General features: G+C 50.3%; 3 protein-coding genes and 1 long non-coding RNA gene across 6 annotated transcripts in view; 3 read left to right on the plus strand and 1 right to left on the minus strand.

The window, feature by feature from the left end:
• The first annotated feature begins 60 nt into the window (after positions 1-60).
• Positions 61-11003, plus strand: cep85 (centrosomal protein 85). Its single transcript, XM_083678024.1, has 13 exons — positions 61-109; positions 283-414; positions 4288-5126; positions 5575-5711; positions 5810-5927; positions 6337-6522; positions 7495-7647; positions 7913-8067; positions 8181-8298; positions 8566-8616; positions 8711-8818; positions 9043-9274; positions 9386-11003. Exons 1-13 carry the CDS (start codon positions 70-72, stop codon positions 9547-9549), a joined length of 2433 nt encoding a protein of 810 aa, XP_083534150.1. The 5' UTR covers positions 61-69; the 3' UTR covers positions 9550-11003.
• Positions 11004-11152: 149 nt separating this feature from the next.
• ubxn11 (UBX domain protein 11) lies at positions 11153-22643 on the minus strand. The gene is made up of 14 exons (XM_083678025.1): positions 21938-22643; positions 21726-21763; positions 21368-21487; positions 20656-20768; positions 19164-19218; positions 18742-18821; positions 18256-18412; positions 17227-17444; positions 16198-16275; positions 15843-15987; positions 14719-14822; positions 13991-14064; positions 12412-12561; positions 11153-11981 (listed from the first exon to the last, which is right to left on the minus strand). The coding sequence occupies exons 1-14, from the start codon at positions 22150-22152 to the stop codon at positions 11849-11851; spliced, it is 1680 nt and encodes a 559-aa protein (XP_083534151.1). The 5' UTR covers positions 22153-22643; the 3' UTR covers positions 11153-11848.
• A 126-nt stretch (positions 22644-22769) lies between these two features.
• LOC310810360 lies at positions 22770-23496 on the plus strand. The gene is made up of 3 exons (XR_014554430.1): positions 22770-22892; positions 23123-23176; positions 23324-23496. It is a non-coding gene; the product is annotated as an uncharacterized lncRNA (long non-coding RNA).
• Positions 23497-24653: 1157 nt separating this feature from the next.
• LOC310810342 (tRNA selenocysteine 1-associated protein 1-like) overlaps positions 24654-24766 on the plus strand; it is a 170027-nt gene continuing 169914 nt past the window's right edge. For all 3 annotated transcript variants that reach the window (XR_014554429.1, XM_083678055.1, XM_083678056.1), the window contains exon 1: positions 24654-24766. This exon is cut by the window's right edge and continues 7 nt beyond it. Coding sequence is in view for 2 of the 3 variants with exons in the window: in XM_083678055.1 (XP_083534181.1) it covers positions 24708-24766 (59 nt within the window). In the remaining variant the exon portion in view is untranslated.

Consider the following 24766-nt stretch of genomic DNA (forward strand, 5'->3'; position numbering starts at 1 on the left):
TTAAAGACTTCCCTGATCTCTCTCTCTCTCTCTCTCTCTCTCTCACTCTCTCAGGTGAAGGTGAGTGGAATGACCACCTCACACAGGTTCCTGGAGGCCAAGCTCTCAGGTAAGCCTCCACCTCCACAAGCCTCCACAAAGCCCCACACACATTGCGAGAGTCAGGAGTGTGTGTGTGTGTGTGTGAGAGAGAGAGAGAGAGAGAGAGAGTGAGTTAGAGTGTCACCTTGTGGACGTTGATCAGACTGCCTCTCACGTCTCCCATTCATGCTTCTCTTCCAGCCGGCTATCCTGACATGGAGTGGCAGACGCCAGCCGTGTCAGAGAAGTTCCAGAGCCGCTTTGGCCGTCGTCCAGGGACAGTGGACAGCGGGGACACGGGACTCGGCGCCACCTCTTCTGACGGCACGGAAGGTGAGAACTACTCCCCGCCCCCCAGCGCTCCGACCCCTGCATTACCCCCGCTCTCACACAGGCGTGTTAAGCAAGACTCCCCTGTTGATCTCTCTCTCTCTCTCTCTCTCTCTCTCTCTCTCTCTCTCCCTCCATCAACTTTAAATAAGACTTCTCTGTTATCTTTAGCAGGGAGGACAGGATAGCATCCTCTGTGTTGTTGAGCTCAGACTATTTATAGGCCAGGTCGGGAGATGTGCTCATGATCCTTGGATGCTCAGGAGATTTGCAGGGGTAGATTATATTCCCAGCCAAAAATGACCCCTACCCACTCCCCCCTAGGCACTGTTTCACCCCACTAGTGGTGAGCCTAATTGGGGGAAGGGGAGGGACAGGGAGGGGGCAAAAAGGATTGGATGGCTAAATGGAAACCGGTAACCCTTGGCCCTCTGGGCTAGTTACATGTAATGCAGGGTAGATTAGCTGCACTCCGGCTGGGGCTTTACATGAGAACACCATTGGGAAGTGGACTTGGAGATGGATGTATCCTCTCTGTGCTCTGTTGAAGGTGAGACTGTGTGTGTGTCCGTGTGTGTGTCTGTGCGCGCTCATGTGAGTTTGTATGTCGTCAATATTTGTTAATCCTTTTTGGGAAAGTGGAATCGTTTTGTAACGCCTTTGAAAGCCCTTGATGTCATGCTATAGCAATGTCTGAATCCAACTGACAGTTGAAGGCTAAAATGTCCCAAAAGAATAGTGTTTAACCAGGCTCTGTCCTAACAAGGCCCAACTGTCAAGAATAGTGTTTAACCAGGCTCTGTCCTAACGAGGCCCAACTGTCAGACAAGCTTCGCCGATGCTGCTGGCACAACGCTGTACCGCCGCTGCGGCTGATAAGAGCGCTTAGCAACATGAGTCCTGACTCCTTCAATGCTCCCACCGCCGCCGCTGCTCTCAACCAATAAAAGAGAGCTGGGAGCTCTGCTATGTGTAGTGTCAGAGGTCAAGAGTCAGCAGTGTGGGGTCAGAGTTCAATGGTCGGTCTTGTCTTGTTCCTCATTTCTCAGAAGGAGCTGATGTGTTGTTTTGTTGGGGGGTGGGGTCGGGGGGGGGGCAGCTCTTTCAGCATGCCTCACATGACGGTCCTTAATAACATTACGAGGAGTGATACAAGATACCGATGCATTGTTTTGGATACAGTCACCACAACTCTAGACTTCAGTACAAAATACTGAAACATAAGAAAACATCCCAGCTCCGCTAACACCCGTCGAACGCGCTTGAAAAGACTAAAGGAATACCTCCAACGTTAGCGTTGATTCCAAATAGTTTTCTCCCGAGCGGAGAGCGGTTTGAACCTGTCCTATCCGGACCATGAATAGAGGCTAGCCCGAGGGCCCCTCTGTGTCTGAACACGGGGTTCCACTCCCTCTGTGTCTGAACACGGGGTTCCACTCCCTCTGTGTCTGAACACGGGGTTCCACTCCCTCTGTGTCTGAACACGGGGTTCCACTCCCTCTCTGTCTGAACACGGGGTTCCACTCCCTCTCTGTCTGAACACGGGGTTCCACTCCCTCTGTGTCTGAACACGGGGTTCCACTCCCTCTGTGTCTGAACACGGGGTTCCACTCCCTCTGTGTCTGAACACGGGGTTCCACTCCCTCTGTGTCTGAACACGGGGTTCCACTCCCTCTCTGTCTGAACACGGGGTTCCACTCCCTCTGTGTCTGAACACGGGGTTCCACTCCCTCTGTGTCTGAACACGGGGTTCCACTCCCTCTGTGTCTGAACACGGGGTTCCACTCCCTCTGTGTCTGAACACGGGGTTCCACTCCCTCTGTGTCTGAACACGGGGTTCCACTCCCTCTGTGTCTGAACACGGGGTTCCACTCCCTCTGTGTCTGAACACGGGGTTCCACTCCCTCTGTGTCTGAACACGGGGTTCCACTCCCTCTGTGTCTGAACACGGGGTTCCACTCCCTCTGTGTCTGAACACGGGGTTCCACTCCCTCTGTGTCTGAACACGGGGTTCCACTCCCTCTGTGTCTGAACACGGGGTTCCACTCCCTCTGTGTCTGAACACGGGGTTCCACTCCCTCTGTGTCTGAACACGGGGTTCCACTCCCTCTGTGTCTGAACACGGGGTTCCACTCCCTCTGTGCTGCTGCTGCTTCTTCCCTCCCGTTTGTACCTTCGCTAATTGTTATTTTTCAGCGCAGTTGCTGAGCACCGTCAAGGCTCTGGATGACGATGGATGTTTGTCTCCCCCCCCGCCGTTGATTTTTAAGACTAGCTTTTGGGTCAATACGCGTATGACGTGAGGGGGGAGGAATAGGTGCTTAAATAAGAAGGCCCACGCAGTTCACTCTGTAACTGGAGAACTGGGGGCTATAAATACCCCTAACCTTTCCTGTGTGTGAGAGAGAGAGAGAGAGAGAGAGAGCTTGGTACAGGGCTGCTTTGGTTGGTCATTCTCTAGGACAACGCTCCCTGGGATACACACACACACACACACACACACACACACACAGGGCCTGCAGTGCGTTGCTACGCGTCTCTCTGCCACGACCTCAGGAGTTCACTCTGTTCTCTCTGTGCTGCTCAGAAATGCAGAGGAAGGAATTTGGCGTCATCTGTGTGAATCACGGCGAAGCCGCGGCTCACCTCAGCGGCTGGGCTGTTAGAACACGCAGCAGCTAATCACACGTTTGTCTCCCAGCTTCTGGAGGGGCTGTCACTGCCAGGCCTCTGACTGCAGGCCCCTCACAGCCGGTTTTCTCAGGTTGGTGCTGCTTTTGAGCTCCACGGGCCGATAATAATTCTGCTTTAATTTGATTATCAATTGGATTATCGGTTGCTTTTGTCTCCTCGCCTTGTGTAGTAGGTTGTTCTGAACTAGGATCTGCTGAGCGTATCCACACACAACTTCAAGGTGTCACTTATCAAATGGCATCCTGCTTTTGCATCCGATTATCATATTTCTAATGTTTATAAGCAGTTTAGTTTGTGTCTGGTTTTTAGGCGGAATTAAAAGTAGTCAAATAGGGCATGGAGTTGAAGAGGGCTTCGTCTCCCCTGTTTCTCTGTTGTTGTTTGTAAAGGTTATTGTTTGGAGTTTTTATTGGACAGACAGTAGAGAAAGACAGGGAGTACGGAGGAGAGGGTATGTCAGCAGGGCATGGGCCGGATTTGAACCCATGCCGACATGGGTTCAGGTGATGGCCTGTCTGTCCTTGGAGGTGGTAAGCAGGTTACAGTGGCTGTTCGGTTGGTGTCTGTGAAAGAATGAACGGTTTCATAGTTGACAGGGAATAAGAGCTCATAAGATAAAGATCTGACCTGACCTGACCTGACCTCGCCCAGTGAGGAGCCTACACAACATAAACACCACACTCACCGCTTTAACAAGACACACACACACCTTCAAACAGTTTTGGTCGACTAATGCGTAGTCGAGACTCTTGTCAGTAGTACTACAGTAGCCAGGCTAATGGCTAACATGCTAGTCTGTGTTGGTGTCACTTGACAGATAACCGAGTTAGTAGAGTTAGTAGTAGATTAACATGCACGCCACCATGCTGTTTCTCCTGTAATATACGCCATTTAGCTGATGCTTTTATCCAAAGCGACTTACATTGCAGTGAGTGCATACATTTCAGTATATATGGTCCCAGCAGGAATGAAACCCACAACCTAAGCATTGTTAGCGCCGTGCTCAAACCAACTGAGCCACAGAGGACCTCTTGTGGTGCTGAGAATGAAGGCCCCTGGTCCATTGGTAACAGTACACTACGAACTAGTGAACGAGACACACTTTGATATTACTCATCGAATTCTGCTGTTGGTTCCAGTCCACACGTACCGAATGTCTTGTCTCTCTCCTCCTCCCTGTAGACTTCTGCAGCTCCAGCAGCAGCCCGTCCTTCCAGCCCATCCGCAGCCAGATCCCCATCCCCACTGCCCATGTCATGCCCTCCACGGCCGGAGCCCCGGCCTCCAAGCCCCAGCCCCGCGCCACAGACGAGTCCCAGGCTTCAGCCGAGGCCCACAACAGGCCCTCCTCCGGCTCCAGGACCTCCAGCGGCGCCAGCTCCAAGACCTCCTCCTCGTCCCTCTCCAAATCAGCCTCCTCCCCCAACCTGGAAGCCCAGGGTGGTGGTGTTGGTGGTGGTGGTGGCCTGGACCATGGGGGCGCCAAACCCGACTGTCTGGCCCGCTACCGCAGCCTGGTGAACGGACTGGACCACTCGCTCTTCCCCTCGGGGGACCACTCCCGCCTGGACGACCTCCACCGGTTCGACACCCCCGCGGTGGAGCCCACGCTGAACCAGTCGGCACTTCTGGCGGGGTTCTGCCCAGAGGTCCGCCTGCGGCTGCAGATGACGGGCCTGGGGGAGACCCCGGCGGGCCCGGACTGTGGTACCTCCGCGGAGGCGTACAGAGCCGCCATGGAGCATTCCTACAAGGCCCTGCCGGAGGCCCGGCCAGGGGTCCCTGGAGGTCCGGACCCTTACGGCCAGAGGTCAGGCCTGCCTGGGATGGCCGGGGCCGGGCCTGGGGGGGTGTACCCTGGCTCCCTGGGCCTGCAGACACAGCAGGCTCTGCTGGGGGGTAAAGGAGGGGGGTATGAGGTCTTGCTGCAAGACAGGGGCAGCGACATGCCCACCTGGCAGCAGCAGCAGCAGCAGAGGGAGCAGCTGGAGAGTCTACGCATGCAGGTGGAGCAGATGCAGGTGAGCAGTGAGCTGTGGAGGAACACGCTGACCCTGAAACACACTGACCCTGAAACACACTGACCCTGACCCACGCAGACCCTGACCCTGACCCATGCAGACCCTGACCCTGAACCACACAGACCCTGACCCACGCAGACCCTGACCCACGCAGACCCTGACCCACGCAGACCCTGACCCTGACCCACGCAGACCCTGACCCTGACCCACGCAGACCCTGACCCTGACCCACGCAGACCCTGACCCTGAACCACACAGACCCTGACCCTGACCCACGCAGACCCTGACCCACACAGACCCTGACCCTGAAACACGCAGACCCTAAACACACTTGTCTGGGGGGAGGAGGGGAGGAGGGAGATGGAGAGCGTTCAGCCTCCAGATGCAGTGCTTTCTATGAGATGCATCTTCTCTGCCGTTGAGTTAACGTGTGTGTGTGTGTGTGTAGTTGATGACAGCTGGGGTAGGCGTGTCCCAGTACCAGCCCCTCTACCCCCCGGCCCTGCCCCCAGAGGCCAGTAAGTGGGATGCGGTGGTCAAGGCCAACGAGGGCATGCTGAAGGAGAAGGAGCTCATCATAGAGAGGTACACGTGTGGGTGGGTGTTAGATATTTAACTGTGTGTGTGGGGGGGTGTATTTAACTGTGTGTGTGTTTACTGGTGTGTGTGTCTTGGTCTGACAGACAGAAGCAGCAGATGTCCCTGCTGGAACAGAGGCTGAGAGAGACGGAGCTGCAGGTCCACGGGGCGCTGCTGGGCCGAGGAGCTCCCTACGGAGACGTCTGTCTGCTCAGGCTGCAGGTGAGCCACACACACACATACTCACTGTCTGAATGAGCCAAGATCCATCCATACACACACACATTCAGAATTAAAAAGAGGCGCACACACACACACACTGAGCCGAATATATGTACATCCACACAAACATACGGACTGACACTTGACAACAAACCTACTTCGCATTTGTGTGTCCTGACCCCTGACCCCGTGTGTGTCCTGACCCTGACCCCTGACCCCGTGTGTGTCCTGACCCTGACCCTGTGTGTGTCCTGACCCCGTGTGTGTCCTGACCCTGACCCCGTGTGTGTCCTGACCCTGACCCCGTGTGTGTCCTGACCCCGTGTGTGTCCTGACCCTGACCCCATGTGTGTCCTGACCCTGACCCCGTGTGTGTGTGTGTCCTGACCCCCACCCCGTGCGTCTCCAGGAGGCCCAGAGGGAGAATGCGTTCCTCAGGGCCCAGTTCGCCGAGCGCAGCGACTGCGTGGTCCAGGAGAAGGCCGAGGCAGAGCGCCGGCTGGGCGCCGTGGAGACGGAGTCGCGCCGCCTGACGGACGCGCTGAGGGAGGCCGGCGAGAGGCACGGAGAGGAGATGAAGAAACAGGAGGAGAGGGTGAGGAGAGGAGAGGGAGAAACAGGAGGAGAGGGAGAGGAGAGGGAGAAACAGGAGGAGAGGGAGAGGAGAGGGAGAAACAGGAGGAGAGGGAGAGGAGAGGGAGAAACAGGAGGAGAGGGAGAGGAGAGGGAGAAACAGGAGGAGAGGGAGAGGAGAGGGAGAAACAGGAGGAGAGGGTGAGGAGAGGGTGAGGAGAGGAGAGGGAGAAACAGGAGGAGAGGGAGAGGAGAGGGAGAAACAGGAGGAGAGGGTGAGGAGAGGGAGAAACAGGAGGAGAGGGAGAGGAGAGGAGGAAACAGGAGGAGAGGAGAGGGGGAAACAGGAGGAGAGGGAGAGGAGAGGAGGAAACAGGAGGAGAGGAGAGGAGGAAACAGGAGGAGAGGATGAGGAGAGGGGGAAACAGGAGGAGAGGAGAGGGAGAGGAGGAAACAGGAGGAGAGGAGAGGGAGAAACAGGAGGAGAGGGAGAGCAGAGGAGAGGAGAGGAACAGGAGGAGAGGGAGAGGAGGAAACAGGGGGAGAGGGGAGGAGAGGGAGAGGAGAGGAGGAAACAGGAGGAGAGGGAGAGGAGAGGAGGAGAGGGAGAAACAGGAGGAGAGGAGAGGAGGAAACAGGAGGAGAGGGAGAGCAGAGGAGAGGAGGAAACAGGAGGAGAGGGAGAGCAGAGGAGAGGAGGAAACAGGAGGAGAGGAGAGGAACATGGACTGCCACCGCCGTGTTCCCCCTGTTCATGCCTGGGCACCTTGTCTCGATCTGAGAGGCTCTGATAGGTTGAAGCCGTGTGCTCGCGGTAGAATCACCGTCTGATTGGCTCGGTGAAATGTGTTTTCTTTTTGTTCATTTCATGATTTCAGACGACAGACGCATGCTGCTTTGTGGATGTAAGTTGTCAGAAGTATAACTGTTAACTTAACGTGTGTGTGTGTGTGTGTGTGTGTGTGTGTGTGTGTGTGTGTGTGTGTGTGTGTAGATCCGTAGTCGGGACAAGCACATCAACAGCCTGAAGAAGAAGTGTCAGAAGGAGTCGGAGCAGAACAGAGAGAAGCAGCAGCGCATTGAGACCCTGGAGCGCTACCTGGCTGACCTGCCCACCATGGAGGACTACCAGGGCCAGAGCAGACAGGTGCCCCTCCTCTGTCCTCCTCCCCCTGTCCTCCTCCCCTCCTCTGTCCTCCTCCCCCTGTCCTCCTCTGTCCTCCTGTGTGTGTGTGTGTGTGTGTGTGTGTGTGTGTGTGTGTGTGTGTGTGTGTGTGTGTGTGTGTGTGTGTAGGACTGCTGGAGTAAACAGATCATGAGTAACAGCTCAGGGGGATACTTCTAACAAACATCGTCTCTAAATCAAAATTATTCTGTGTTATGCTAACTGTGTGTGTGTGTGTGTGTGACAGCTCTCAGAGGTGGAGCAGCGGTCGGCCCAGCTGCAGGGGCGGGTCAGGGAGCTGGAGGTGTGTCTGGAGGAGGCGCGCTCACACACCCGGGAGAAAGACACACACCTGGAGGAGCAGAGGCGCCGGGAGAGGGAGCTCCTCACCACCGTCACCAGGTACACACACACACACTAACACTCACACACACTCACAACTGCCTGCACACTCACTCTAACGTGTCCTGACCCACTCATAAGTGTGTGTGTGTGTGTGTGTGTGTGTGTGTCAGCCTGCAGGAGCGGGTGCAGGAGGGGCTGGAGGACGGGGCCAGGCTGCCCTCGCTGGACATGGAGACGCTCAGAGGAGAGAACAGCTGTCTGAGGGACGAGCAGCAGAGACTCAAGAAGGTCTGTCCCCTCCCCCTCTGTCCTCCCCGTCCTCCCCTCCCCCTCTGTCCTCCCCCTGTCCCCCTCTGTCTTCTCCCTGTCCTCCCCGGTCTCCCCCCGCCCCCCCTCACCTTTTTGGGTTTCCATTTAGAACCTTCTAATGAAGAACCTCTTTAGAACAGTGTGAGTGTGAGACAGAGTGAAGGTGTGTGTGTGTGTGTGTGTGTGAGAGAGAGAGAGACACAGTGAAAGTGTGTGTGACGTGTGTGTTCCTCTGTTGTTCTCCAGGTCATTGAGAAGCAGCTGAGGATGATGGAGCAGCTGGGCTCTCAGATCAGGGTACGCTCCCCCCCCCGCCACACACACACACACACACACACACATAATCTCTAATGCAGCCTATGCTGACAATCTGTGACCTGTGTGTGTGTAGAAGGTGGAGGAGCAGGTGTCTCAGGAGGAGAGCACCTCCCTCGCTCTGAGAGAGGAGGTGTGTTCTAAAGAGGAGGTGCTGCTACAGCTGCGTACGGCCATGAAGGAGGTGAGAGGGACGACCATGACAACAACAACAACATTAACACTGGGTCAATCTCAAAAACCTCCATTACCCCTGTCAGCTTTATTCATGACTTGTTGGTTGATTGACAAATCCCAGAGGATAACACATGCAGGTAGTTTACAACACTGATTCCCATGACGTTTCTTTCCCTCCCTCTGACTCTCTGCCTGCCTGTCTGTCTGTCCGTCCGTCCGTCTTTCTTTCAGTTGTCGGTTCAGAACCAGGAACTGATGGATCAGAATATGACCCTGCAGGAGCGCCTGGGAGACCCCAAGGACCGGGCCTCCTCCGCCCTGCAGCCTGCGGGGGCCCGCCTCACCCAGCGGCTCCACGGGGAGATGGCGTCGTGTCTGGGGGACCTCCGATCCCTCTGTAACGTCCTGACCCAGCGGGCCCAGGGCCGCGACCCCAACCTCTCCCTGCTCCTCGGCATCACATGTAAGACCAGACCTCCCCTCCCCTCCTCTCTCTGGGTCAGGGCTGGGACGCGCGCGTGTCTGTGTCGTGTGTCTGTGTGTACAGGATAATAACAGTGTGTCCCCTCCTCAGCCCCCCCTCCTGTAACCCAGCCGGTGGAGGATTGGCTGAGTCCGGAGGTTCTACAGAGGAAGCTGACTGAAGCCCAGCAGCTCCGCAGGGACGTTGAGGAGCTCCGCACCACCGTCTCCGACCGCTACGCCCAGGACATGGGAGAGAACTGCATTACCCAGTAACCCCTGCAGCCCCTGACCTGGGTGAAGACTACATTACCCAGGAACCCCCAGCAGTAGCACTCAGAACTCTCACGCCCGAGTAACCCAATCAGAGCCCTCTGAGGCTGCGGGGTGGATTGGACAGAGAGAACCTCCAGCTCTCTGGTATGACTCTGGAAGACATCCTCAGCCATAAAGTCAAGTCATGTTTTTCAGTCTAAGGGAAAGAACTTAGCAGTCAAAGAACTGCTCCTACACATAAGCCTGGTTTCTTTTAGCTGTATTTTATATTTATAAATATTTTATGAGGATGTGTTTTTGTTTGTGAACACTGTGTGTCAAGAATTCCTCAAGTGGAGGTGTGTGTGTGTGTGTGTAGACATCCATAGATCCATTGTTTTATTTAAATCTTCCTGCTTTTTATCTTCCCTCTTTGGGGAAATGATCTTGGATGTGGTTGACAATCAACTGGAGATGTTTTAACCTGTTTTTGTTTGTGCGATTTATTAAAAACAGGGATTATGACTAATTTGCCATTATTTACAATGGTAAACGTGTAGCATTAGACGTGGGTGTGGGCGGGTGACTTCTAACAACGGTGGGACTAGTACCGCCTCACCCCCAACATTCTGACAGCGTCCTGGGACTAGTACCGCCTCACCCCCAACATTCTGACAGCGTCCTGGGACTAGTACCGCCTCACCCCCAACATTCTGACAGCGTCCTGGGACGAGTACCGCCTAACCCCCAACATTCTGACAGCGTCCTGGGACTAGTACCGCCTCACCCCCAACATTCTGACAGCGTCCTGGGACTAGTACCGCCTCACCCCCAACATTCTGACAGCGTCCTGGGACATGGTCTCGTCCAGCCACTTCAATGGCACAGCTCTTTGAATGTTCTGCAGATTCTTCCCTCAGGTAGTGAGGGGTTTGCTTTGAATCATGCTTTATAGGTGCTTTTGCTATAACAATGCAATCTCATTCAGACCAACACTACTACTACTACTACTACCAGACAGCACATCTGCTAGTGGTTTTGACTAGATGGAACCCTTTCTCTCTTGGCCTCCCAACCAACAGAGATCTCAATACATTCCTTGAAGTTTGCTTGACTTCTGCCTCCTCTGAAGAAGCAGATTTCTCCTCTCTGTCTGTTTGTCTCTGCTCGTTTTGGCCATGCTGCTCCATACTTGTGTGACCAGCAGATCAAACGGTGGGCTTGGTGTCTCTGTCATCCAGCAGAGGATACGTTGGTCTGAAGCATGTCCTTGTGCCTGATTTCTCCCTACACTGGTGGCCTGGTGGCTGGACCCGTATGCCAGCTAGGATCAATCCTCCAACAGCGTTCACGCTCCGATGTTTCATTTAGAGTTGAAACGCATCCACAGACGTCAGAGTTTTGTCGCCTCAAAAGCATCAAAGACTTGTTGTGACACTCATGACCGGAAACACTAACTTTACACTGCAGGGTTGAATCTCATTGGTTTGCGTTCAGTCGATGGTTGCTGTTTATTGGTTGAACAATAAAGTCAAGTTGTAAGTGCTTCCTGTGTTCCACAATCGCCATGACGACACTAAGTTGTTGCGGACACTCGATGTCCAGACATAAAGAATGTCACATCTCATATTGGAACTTTTAATGTTTTGAAAGTCAACCAAACATGCCTTGTGTCACAAACTGTTTGCAAAAATTGAAATATGTTTATATTGATGATGATGATGATATTTTTGGTCAATGATTGTATTTACACATTTTAGAAATAAAGTTTGTTTTCAGTACATTTCCTTGATGGTTTTCAGTGTGTCTGACATTGCAGTTACTTTGTATTGACGAATTCCATTCATGTCCATGTTTGGATGTTTACAGGTTCAAAGTGAGAGTCAGCAGGTGTAACATTTGTACCGTTTGCGGCGCGACTGAATGATGTCAGAATCCCTGTCATGAATACTCAATACAAATTCTGGTAGTAAGTTAAAAAAAGAAAAAAAAAGAGCTAAACTAAGGTACATCTAAGCCTCTCTGCTGCCCCCTAGCTTCACCTCAGTCTGACAGCATAGCCCTGTTTCCTACTTCAACACATCCATCCTTCCTCCCTTGCGGAAACCGCTGATCTGACATGACTTGATTGGTTGGAGCGACGCAATGCAACAGCTCCTTTGACCAGTCCAGTCCCATTGGATCAGCTTTCCTCGAGGGGGGGGGAAGGAGTATCCATTTTGAAAGTGTTTGATCAGGACCAGTGTCTCTAAAATGGAGTGTTTTATAATCCAGGGGTGGGGAGACAGGGTGCAGCATTGGGGCCCGGTCAGTTAGCTAGCTAGCGTGGCCGTTGCCGTAGCAACAGGGCAGCGTTGGGAGTTAGCCCGCAGGACAGCAGGGTACGGGAGTCATCGCTATAGCAGCATTGAGGGAAAGCACTGATGATGTCATATCCTGGGACGTCTGTCCTTCTGTAGGAGAGAGGAGGACGTGTTAGACGTTATAATGTATACACACTCACTGAGCGCTTTATTAGAAACACCTGTACACCTTCTCATGGTGGAGGTGGTGGAACACCTGTACACCTTCTCATGGTGGAGGTGGAGGAACACCTGTACACCTTCTCATGGTGGAGGTGGTGGAACACCTGTACACCTCATGGTGGAGGTGGTGGAATGGTGTGGGGAACAGTCTGCTAGAGACATATTTGAATGACGATGATGATGATGATTATAAGCTTAATTCACCAATGGCCAAAGAGTCTCCACCACCTGAGTGTTTTAGGTGTTGTTTACCTAGCAACAATAATTTAATTCGCTACAAAATGAAGCATCATCATTTATGCACTTTTGGTGAATAAAGTCACCCTTGGCACTAAATCAGTTAAGGCTCCCCGCCCACCTGTGAGTGTCCAGGTAGCGACGCAGGTGACCTATGGTCTCTGAGAAGCGCATCTTCAGGATGTAGGTGAGTTCTCCATCCTCTGACCTCACCCTCAGCGTGGTGACATCACGGGCGGAGGCGGGGCGATCGGCCTTGTGTAACTCCAGCCTGAGGAGGAGAGAGAGAGGACAACGTGTTCTCCGTGAGGCCAGGTTCACCCCCTTCACTCTGAATTTGAAACAGTCCCCTCGATCCGTAGATTCACAGTACCCTGGATCAAGTGCAATAACAATAAATGCTCCTCTGTGGCTCAGTTGGTTTGAGCACGGCGCTAACAACGCTTAGGTTGGGGGTTTGATTCCTGCTGGGACCATATATACTGAAATGTATGAACTCACTGAAATGTAAGTCGCTTTGGATGAAAGCGTCAGCTAAATGGCATATATTAGTGAAAACTCTTTCATTCCCAGTGCAATAAACATCCTTAATTCACACATGTAAACTTTACATCAGTGATGTCGTCCATGTTTGTTTAGTTGTATATCGTATGTTCTTAATTGAGACTCCTGACAGTAAGCCAAGCCTCCCATCTGGGACAACTAAACTGAAACTGAAAGGTCATGGCTCTACATTCTTATAACATGTGTAATATGTCCCAATATCACAATATGCTCCTGATATCACGATGCTCTACAATATTGAATATCGAGCCAACCGTAATCTATATAGTCACGTAGAAGTACTTCACCTCTGAGTTCTTGCTGCGACCCCCCCCCCCCCACAACCCCCCTTCTGCTCAGTGACATTGCACTCCACTGACACTGCACTCTTACACTTTACTACACTTTACTACACTTTACTTTACTACTTACCGCTGCTAGAAAACTCTGTATATTCTGAATATTTTTACTTATTTACGGTTATCACTTTTAGTGCTTGTATTTATGTTTACATTTATGTTTATGATTGTGTTTATGATTGTGTTTATGATTGTGTTTTCATCTGTACTTATTCCACTGTGTTGTTGATGTTGATTGGTGTTGCAGAGCTGCTCTGCCTTCAGCATGTTGTTATACTGTATGTGATGTAATGTTGTTATACTGTATGTGATGTAATGTTGTTATACTGTATGTGATGTAATGACAAATGAACTTGAAGTTGAACTTGAAGTTGAACTTGAACTTGAACTTGAACTTGAACTAGTGTGAGTTCTAGTGTGAGTTCTAGTGTGAGTTCACTCTGCTACTGTAACTGAGAGACACATAACTGTCCGTTTCACTTCCTGCCATACCCAGTGACTTCCTGTCATAGTGACTTGAAACAGAGCAAAGTTCTCTCAGCAACGAGGGGGAGCGTAGAGAAGAGGTACAGCAGTCTACGACAAGACAGAAGAGCATTCACACCAGGGGAGGCTGGTGCAGGTAGAAATCAGAGGATGGGCTCATTGCCATGCATGGAATGGAATGAGGAATGGTATCAAACACACATGGCGTCAAACACACAAACAGTCCTTGTTCCGTTCCATGCGTTACAATGAGCCCGTCCTCCGATTTCTACCTCCACCGGCCTCCTTTGATTCACAGGCTGCATGCAGTACCTCTCCTTCATGGCCTGCAGCACTGGTGTGTCTATGAGGGTCACCTCAGGGCCGCGAGGAGTGTCAGAGGGGCCCTGGAGGAAGGAAACAGACGATGCAGACAGTTATCCCGGTCCTCTGTGGCTCAGTTGGTAGAGCATGGCGCTAACCACGCTTAGGTTGAGGGTTTGATTCCTGCGAAATGTTATATATTATTAAAACCTCTTAAGCCGGACAGGCCCATAATTGGTCCCAAATTCTGCTTTAATTTAATTCTTAATTATATTCTTTATTATTGATTGCTTTATCTCCTTGTCATCAAATGGCATCCTGCTTTTGCATCTGATCATCATATGTATAATGTTATGAGCAGTTTAGTTTGGGTCTGGTTTTTAGGGCCTTCAGCAGAACAGAACCTATTAGACATCATCCATACAAGCACAAGGTGACTGGTCACATCAACAGCACCTGGGAGACAGAGGCCTACAGGGCCTTGACCCTGCGCAGCCCTGGGACCTACTGAGCATCCTCTCTGGGTCTGGCACCCATCTCTCCAGAGGCCTTGTTCCAACACTTTAAACATGCATCCTTCCTAACACCCTTCCTTGAAATGAATCACTGATCCAATATAGTTGGATAGGTCAAAGCAAGCGTTAACCCCTGGGCCTGTCTCACCTGCAGGTCCCTGGTTCAACCCCTGGGCCTGTCTCACCTGCAGGTCCCTGGTTCAACCCCTGGGCCTGTCTCACCTGCAGGTTAGCCCTCACTGAGTCCCTGATGTCGATCACTCTCCCGGCCCTCATCACCACCTTGGGCAGTCTGCTCAGGAACTGGTCCAGGCTCAGCTGTCTGCCTGTGAGCAACCACATGGGGGAGGTAGAGGGTAAGGGTTTGGTTGTGTGGTTGGTTCATTATCACTAAACTACTGTATGGAATGAAAGCATGGACCCACACTGGGCCCTCTTCAGAAAATATGCTAAACTAAGATTTGTACAATATTTGATATTTGGGAGATTAGATTTTTGAGTGACACAAATTGAGATCCTGGGGGCTAAGGAGGTAAAACGTGTTGTTTGAAGTTGGAGGCATGTCCGCACCCCTCGAAACCTTTTGCTGCAGGCTCCACCTGAACTGCACGTAATGACTTCCTCCTCCACCCATGCTATTGTAATGTAATGTTAGCTGCCTGAGTTAGAGGCCAGCATTTCACAGGTGAGCAGTGTGCATTCAATTATATGTTGTTCTACAATCTGCGTGTCGCTGGTGAAATTCAGTGGACCTCCCACCAGCGCTGTTCGATGGGCGCACCATCACACTCTCCATTTAAATCACCAACTGCCAAAGAGTTCCGGAACATTCACCACCTAGAGTGCCAAGTGTTCTATGTGGTGTTTACCTAGCAACAACACTCTGATTGGCTACAAAATGAAGCATCATAACATAACATTATGCATTTTTTGTGAATCAAGTCACCCGTGGCACTCCAGACTGTTAGGACCACTTTATTACTTTATTCACCCTCGGCACTGAATGCGTGAAGGAGTGTCTGTCTAAGTGAGACTACAGGGGCACTGACCGGGGGCCTGGGATGTGCTGTGGAGGAGTGTCTGTCTGAGTGAGACTACAGGGGCACTGACCGGGGGTCTGGGATGTGCTGTGGGCGTGTCTGTCTGAGTGAGACTACAGGGGCACTGACCGGGGGTCTGGGATGTGCTGTGGGCGTGTCTGTCTGAGTGAGACTACAGGGGCACTGACCGGGGGCCTGGGATGTGCTGTGGGCGTGTCTGTCTGAGTGAAACTACAGGGGCACTGACCGGGGGTCTGGGATGTGCTGTGGGCGTGTCTGTCTGAGTGAGACTACAGGGGCACTGACCGGGGGCCTGGGATGTGCTGTGGGCGTGTCTTGAACTGGCTGGTGGTTGCTCCGCCTCCGTTGCCCCGACAACAGCCTGCCCCTTGCCAGGGAACTCCTCCCATGGTCGTCTCTGTTTGAACTCTTCTTCTCTCCTGTCTTGAGCCTGTGTTTTGAACACAAAGACGAAAAACAACTGTAACCACACACACAGGAAATGAAGTCGTTTTGTAGCGAGAAATTCACACATTTGCATTCAGTGTACACACACACGCAGGCACGCACGCATATGCACACACACACACACACACACACACACACACACGCACACACACAAGCATCACACGCACAAACACACACGCACGCACGCACACACCTGGAAGGGCACCCCATCTGGGAAGCGTTCCTGCAGCTCCGTGGGGAAGTATCCATCCATCAGGTCTCTCATGCACTGCTGTAGGAGCAACAACATGGCCGCCACGCTCAGAGAGATTAAACATCCATTCTCAGTGTGACATATGGAATTTATCAACCTCAAAACCAAAAACTTCATGAAGACGTTCATATAGCACTGCGTGCATATGTGTATGTATGTACACTCACCGGCCACTTTATTAGGTACACCTGTTTAACTGCTCGGTAACGCAAATATCTAATCAGCCAATCACATGGTAGCAACTCAATGCATTTAGGCATGTAGACATGGTCAAGACGACCTGCTGAAGTTCAAACCGCATCAGAATGGGGAAGAAAGGTGATTTAAGTGACTTTGAACGTGGCGTGGTTGTTGGTGCCAGACGGGCTGGTCTGAGTATTTCAGAAACTGTTGATCTACTGGGATTTTCACGCACAACCATCTCTAGGGTTTACAGAGAATGGTCTGAAATAGAGAAAATATCCAGTGAGCGGCAGTTCTCTGGGCGAAAATGCCTTGATGATGCCAGAGGTCAGAGGAGAATGGCCAGACTGGTTCGAGATGATAGAAAGGCAACAGTAACTCAAATAACCACTCGTTACAACCAAGGTATGCAGAAGACCATCTCTGAATGCACAACACGTCGAACCTTGAAGCAGATGGGCGACAAAAGGGGGTCCAACCCAGTACTAGCAAGGTGTACCCAATAAAGGGGGTCCAACCCAGTACTAGCAAGGTGTACCCAATAAAGGGGGTCCAACCCAGTACTAGCAAGGTGTACCCAATGAAGTGGCCGGTGAGTGTATGTATGGTCAGTAGGCCTATTTATTCTACTCTAATCTATTGTATTCTATTCTATTCCATTCTAATTTAATTCTATTCTCTACATTTCTACAGTATTAGAGTTAGAGTTAGAGTTAGGGTTAGGGTTAGGGTTAGGGTTAGAGTTAGGGTTAGGGTTAGGGTTAGGGTTAGGGTTAGTCTGTGAACCTGCGTGCTCGGCTCCTCGTAGGAACGGAATGGCCCGTCGAACATGAAGATTCCGTTGCTATAGAGACGCAGAGGGATGGTGGCTTGCCGGGCTAGCTCCGCCCCTCTGGGCGTCGCCCTGACGAAGGACTCGCCCTCCCCGGCCAGAATGTTCAGCTCCCGGATGTTCCGCAGCACAAGGTCAAAGTTCATCTGGAAGATCCTGACCAATGAGGTCTCTGGAGAGACGAGAGCTCAGTCAGCACAGTTTACACATACAGACAGAGGATCTGAGAGGACACAGGGACGATGGGATAGAGTTGATTTGAGTGGATTTGGGCTAGGGTTAGGGTTAGGGTTAGGGTTAGGGTTAGGGTTAGGGTTAGGATCTGAGAGGACACAGGGACGATGGGATAGAGTTGATTTGAGTGGATTTGGGCTAGGGTTAGGGTTAGGGTTAGGGTTAGGGTTAGGGTTAGGATCTGAGAGGACACAGGGACGATGGGATAGAGTTGATTTGAGTGGATTTGGGCTAGGGTTAGGGTTAGGGTTAGGGTTAGGGTTAGGATCTGAGAGGACACAGGGACGATGGGATAGAGTTGATTTGAGTGGATTTGGGCTAGGGTTAGGGTTAGGGTTAGGGTTAGGATCTGAGAGGACACAGGGACGATGGGATAGAGTTGATTTGAGTGGATTTGATTGGTGTAAGCACCGTTCTGTGAAGAAGTACTCAACACATGCACTGAGACCACCAGGGGAGGCTGGGGGAGATAGAAATCGGAGGACGAGCTCATTGTAATACATGGAACGGAATGGGGAATTCCTTAAATCATTCCTCATTCCATTCCATGCATTACAACAAGCCCGTCCTCTGATTTCTACCTCCACCAGCCTCCCTTGGAGACCACACATCATACCACAATCTTGTCCTGTGACTGAGACAATGACAATGTGTCTTAATCAGTTCTGAAAAAACATCCATTTCATCCATTTCTGTTGATGTTTCAAACAGCAGTTTGAGCCGAAAATGTGAAAATACGATACAGGCACCTGGCTGCCACAATCCTCCCTCTGTGCTCTCGTTCTTCTCATGCTTCACTGCCTCTACTTCCTGTTGTTGGGCTGTGTCACAGTCTTTGCCACCGCCACCGCCACCGCCACCGCCAGCGCCCCCGACCCAGATCATCCCGTAGTCACTCAGAAAACGCTGTGGAGGGACAGACCACAGATAACGCTAGCTAGCTAGCACCGAGAAGCAACCCACTACGGTCCACCTCACTGTGAAAGAGGAACTCGGGCGGGTAGAAACGCCACAGTGACAATCCCACCACAACTTCTCGCCTCGTCTGCCAGAGAACAAATATAATAGCTGGACAGTTCTAAATGAGTGCATTTCTCTTGGGTGTGGCTTATGCACATGGAAAGGACACATGAACAATGATGTGCTTTGACTACACACTGTTAACTTTGGGCTTTGGTGACACACTTGGGTGTCACTAAATGGCTCCTGTATCCCCATGGTAACGTCAGTCTTACCTCCATTTCCCAGACTTGGGCCTGCAGCCGGTGGCATGTCCTTATAAGGTCATGTTCCTCACCACGCCCACTAGACCTCTCTGAACCCAAATAGAAGAGTAGAATATAGCATTCTCCATCTTACCCAAATGTGTCTCTTCCCCCACACCCTAGTCAACACACGCACGCACGCACGCACGCACGCACGCACACACGCACACACACACACACACACACACACACACACACACACACACACACACACACACACACTCGCACACACACACACACACTGGAGAATGGGGAAGCTCTACAATGAGACCAGTGCTGTGCAGTGGATGTATATTTTCTGAGGCGTAGTCTTTAAAATAAGTTTTCAGTAATAGGCGCAGCACAGCCACAATATGGTTTTACATTTGCATAGCAGATGTAGACTGAATTACCTCGCAACTTTTGAAGAAGTGCCAGTTTCTCTTCCAGGACAGCAATCTTTCTCATCTACAGTTGAAGAAGTGAAAGCAGAATGAACAAAGGTTGCCGTGTGTGTGTCTACAACAGTACATCGATGTTTGGATGTGTAATGATGATAATGCTAGAAGTTAAAGCACTATTGTCATTAATGTGTGTTTTCTATTATTTATTTATTTTAATTTAAACATGCTATCGATTTATTTCATAGTGAATAATGTACAACAAACATATTTCAGAGTGTGTTTTAAAACCCATCAATTCATATCACTCTGTTGCCATAGAGACACGCTGTGGGTGTGTGCTTTATGAAGTCATACACACAACCCTTTTGGGGGATGGGCGAATAGCACCAAATGGAAAGAACAAAAAAGCCTGAAGCTTCGTTTAACACCTTTACACATGACAACATTGATATGTAATGAATGAGTTGGATTATGTTTGTAATTGGAATGTAAATCTGAGTTACAGCAGGGCTCTGAAACAGAGACCTTGGTCTTCGTAGGACCTCCCCTGCCTAAAATAAAGGTTTAATAATACACAACTAAAATAAAATACAAACATTTCAATCCAAGGTGGCTCTTTGTCAGTTAAACAAAAGCAACAAAAAAAAAGAAGCAAACATCGAGTTATATCTGAATCTGTCAAAAGGCAAACAGCCATCAGACTTAAGGCAGGTGGTTCTGCCAGAGAAAGGAGAGGAAACAACCATAACCACAGAGAACAAGCTCCTACACGCAGACATTTGAGTGGAACATAAGCATGCATGCATTTGATTGGCTGAGGACAGGAGGAGCGCTGGATAAGGGTCAGGGTTGTGGGTGTAAAGGTGAGGTTAGCGGGAATTCCCTGCTTGAGCGTTGGAGCCCTCAGAGTGCTGCAGCGTACCTCGCCCCTATTGGACAAGGGAGGAAGGAGCCAATAGGACGAGGTATGAAGGAGCCAATAGGAAACTGGGGATGAAGGAGCCAATGGGACGAGGGATGAAGGAGCCAATAGGATGAGGGATGAATAAGCCAATAGGACTATGGATGAAGGAGCCTATAGGAAACTGGGGGATGATAAGGCCACATCAGAAGCATATATTTTTACTGATTTGAAGGCATGTCACAAGCATACACGCACGTCCAAGGCTAACCCTAACCCTAACCCTAACACGCACGTCCAAGGCTAACCCTAACCCTAACCCTAACCCTAACACGCACGTCCAAGGCTTGTGAGTCACTGACAAAGTCAACCGGAAGCCAGTGAGAAAAAAACCCTCTGAAACGCGCCTCTCCTTTAGCCACGACCCGCGCTGGGGCCACCAATCAGATACCGCTATGAACACTACAGCAGCCTGCGCCAATCAAATGGCATATCCTGGCTTCACTGTGACAACCGTTTCTCACGGGAATCCATTGGCCCGGCGGCCAGTAGTTCTCTTCATCCTGTTATGTATGTGTTACTGATGGGGCGGTCACTCACCTTGCGGTCCAGGTCCAGGGCCTGGCTCCTCACCTTGCCCTCCAGCAGAGTCAGCCTCTGCATCATGGAGGTCATCAGCTCAAAGTCACTGGGGGCTGCAGCAGCAGCAGCACCTGTTTTACATTTAGCAGACGCCTTTATCCAAAGCGACTTCCAGCAAATACATTTGTTTAAGTAAGTGAATCATCAATCCAACAGTCATCATAAGAATAAGTAATCAATGCTCAGACCAGGGGCCATAGTGAGAAAGTAGGCTAGCAGGCTATTTTTTATTTATTTATTTTTTTAAATTTATTTTATTAGCAGGAGAGAACTTGTACGGGGGGGGGTAGCAGGGGAGAAGAGGTCTCTAGGGTTGGGGTTAGGGTTAGTATGGGGGGGTAGTGAGGGTGAAGCGGTCTTTAGGAGGGACCTGTGGTGCATTAGATCAGACAGTACTGGTCTCCAGCGGAGGCTGGCGGAGGTAGAAATCGGAGGACGGGCTTATTGTAGTGCATGGAATGGAGTGAGGACACACGTGTTTGATACCATTCCTCATTCCATTCCATGCGTTACAATGACCCAGTCCTCCGATTTCTACCTCCGCTAGCCTCTCCTGACTGGTTCACACCAATGGTTAAGGTTAGGGTTAGGGTTAGGGTTAGGAGTTACAACATATGGTGTTGTGTAACCAGCAAGGCGTCTGTTTTCACATCTAAACCCACAAACGTACCGTTGCTGCTGTTGTTCCTCTGTGTGGCTTTTGTCTTAGTAGCCGCAGGACCAGTGGCCTGAGGCTGGGGCGGATTCACAGCACATGGGCCCAGATCCCTCAGCAGAGCAGCTTCGTACTCTGAAAATAAGAACGCAAAACCTGTTCAGCTTCATGGCCTGTTTGACTCATTTCCGCCTAAAATCCAGACCCAAACTAAACTGCTCATAACTTTAGAAACATGATGATCAGATGCAAAAGCAGGATGCCATTTCAGATTCCATTTCATGCATCGCAACGAGTCCGTCCTCCGATTTCTACCTCCACCGGCCTCCCTCCCCTGATCTGACGTGACAGCTGGGGAGGCGTCCTGCCTTACCTGCCAAAGGGTTATCCTTGAAAGGCACTCTACTCCTCCTAGATACATAGACATAAATACGTACAAAATACAAAACATAAAGACATTTATATCATCAAAGGAATTCACACAGAAATCCACCCAACTAAATTCCCTGTTTTTCAAGTATCACTGTAACTTCTGTGTGAAAAGAAAAGGTGTAATCTTAAAAGTGTATCTTCTCTTGAACCTACCCTTGTTGGCTGGAGGCCCCCGGGAGCGGCGGCCGGCGGTTCTTCCCCAACATGGACAGCGGCGAGCTCATCTCATCATAACAACGGTCCGGCTGAACACTCGTTGGATGGGACGAAAACACATCAGACAAGTAGCTTATCCGGACAAATGCAGTGTTGCGATTCAAGAGGAACAAATTATAATGTGTGATATTTTGTTTATAGGAACATAACATTCATCGCCTACTGTCATATCACATAACATCGCTACATAAGCATTTGGTAGGACACGACATTTAGGCTACGACGACGTTGAGTGAATTTATAAAGTAAACATGTTGGCTACGAACTTAACTAATTAACTAATCAACTACTGGACTACTCACAAGTGGATGACAAAGCTATAAGTATTTTCTGCTAAATTCTGTAAGTTCCACGCTCGCTCCTCTTTTGTTTCTCTCTACTGAGTGAGGATTGTTTGGAGTTTGTTGCCCTTGGTAACAGAACACTGCTGGTTCTATGAGTTTGTTGCCCTTGGTAACAGAACACTGCTGGTTCTATGAGTTTGTTGCCCTTGGTAACAGAACACTGCTGGTTCTATGAGTTTGTTGCCCTTGGTAACAGAACACTGCTGGTTCTATGAGTTTGTTGCCCTTGGTAACAGAACACTGCTGGTTCCATGAGTTCCATTGTCTCGACCCTCCCTCCCGCCTTCAAAAGCCCGTAAAATCTAATTTAAACATTGTAACGTTTGCGCAAAACAACTGTGAAATTCCAGTTGTTCGTGTCCGCACTGGAGAATGTTAGTTAGGTTCATTGGTGTCCACCCCCTGACGAGCAGCGCTTCCTGACGCTGCAGACGCAGATATAACCGCCCGTCAGGCGGCTTCCGTAGTTGACTCCAGAGACGACCATGAACGCCGCTCTCCTCCGCGCCCTCGTGCTGCTGCCGCTGCTCGCGCTGCTCGCGGACGCGGTAAGATCATCCGTGATTGCAGCTTCAGACATAGGAGCAAAGTTTTGTTTTTGCTGTTCATTTATGCTGTTTATTTGATCTTAATGAGACAAACCTGGATACATAATTAAAAAATATGTAAAAGTAAGATTGAGCAGATTTAAGCAACTATTTCATCATTCATTTAGAAGTGAGATTTTGGATGAACATGTATTAAATTATCTGTTGTTGTTGTTGTTGTTGTTATGCAGATGGTAATTGATACTACCGTGGTAAATGAAACATCAACAAACCCAACGCCCATGGTATTGTAATTCTCAAATTAATTAACCTTTATAAATAGGGCCTACTAATCTATTGTGTATATTAGTCTATTGTGTACATGTATATGTCCATATAATTATAGTTCATGGTAATAATAGTCACAGTAATAAAACATTTCTCTCACGCAGGGATCGGCAGGTGTATTGTCCGCTCCGTTTCTGCTCCAGTTGGGGATGCTGGTTCTGCCCGCTCTGCTGCACACTCTGTTGTAACGCACCGCACCGCACCGCACCGCACCGCACCAGCTCGCCTATCTTACTCTGATGGTTATCGTACGAAAATAAAGTTCTAAGAAGTGATTTCACCGTAATGTCTGTGTCAGTTATTTGTCAAGATAGCAAGACATTATGAGCCACAAAAGACAGTTAGGCTACTAGTTATTACAATATTAATAAATAAACAACAGGAATATATGTTGAAGTTGGGGGATAGATGGAGGCAGTAGCGGACCCGTGGGCCCGGTGATTGGGCCGGTCGGTCTGTGTGCGACGCGACACACCTACACTCCTGCCGTGGATTAAATGTTTTAATCCCTCTTCCCTTCATAATAATCTCCATTCCTGGTGCCCTTTATTGCCCTCCCCTTTCTTTTTTTTCTTTTTTGTTTTTAATTGATACACATCTCGTGTTCTTGTGATGGTGTGTGTGATAGTATGAAGAAGTGTGACTGCGGTTTGACTGCTGCGTTGTTATTCTCCCGTCAAAAGTCACCAGAATTGCTCGTTTAACATTTTCAGGCGGCTCAGTCACTACGCGATCACTCTGCGTGGTGGTGCGCCTGCTCGATTGCAGCACAGCCCTCCTTCGAGAGCAGGGTAGAGGCGTTTACAGCTGAGAGGTGAGAACAAGATTGAGACTATTAAATAGCCAGGTAATCGCGGCTCTGCCATTTCACGATCACTTAGTATCAGGCCAAATGCCAAAGTAGGCCTACACGGCAGTAATCCTGTTATGTATTTTAATAAATGAATAGGCTAAAATGGTATATTCTTGCATCTGCAATATGAACTTGCAAGCAACAACAATAACGCGTGGTATATTACACCATCCCACATCCTTTCTGCAGTTCGTTTTTAGACCAGGTTAGGTAGCCTACAGCCAGAGAACGAATTAATGCACCAGGTACACAAAAGTTATTTTGTAGAAGGGTGTAAACGAGGACAGAAGGGTGTAAACGAGGACAGAAGGGAGTAAACGAGGACAGAAGGGTGTAAACGAGGACAGAAGGGTGTAAACGAGGACAGAAGGGTGTAAACGAGGACAGAAGGGAGTAAACGAGGGCAGAAGGGAGTAAACGAGGGCAGAAGAGTGTAAACGAGGACAGAAGGGAGTAAACGAGGGCAGAAGGGTGTCAAGCACTCTCACTTGGAATGGAACGCTGCCCTTTTTTTCGGAGATTCTTCTCCGTTCCACAGGGCGGCGCTGCCCCGCAGGGAGTGATGATGGACAGGCAGGGGAGGAGGAGAAGAAGAAGAAGCTGCTGCAGCGCTTGTGCTGATATGAACAAATTGTATGTGCGGAGACTGGGCATCAAATAACTCTTGTTTTAACAAAATGAGTTGCCTATGGAT

The sequence above is a fragment of the Argentina silus genome, assembly GCF_951799395.1.
Source record: "Argentina silus genome assembly, chromosome: 10".
Taxonomy (NCBI): Eukaryota; Metazoa; Chordata; class Actinopteri; order Argentiniformes; family Argentinidae; genus Argentina; species Argentina silus.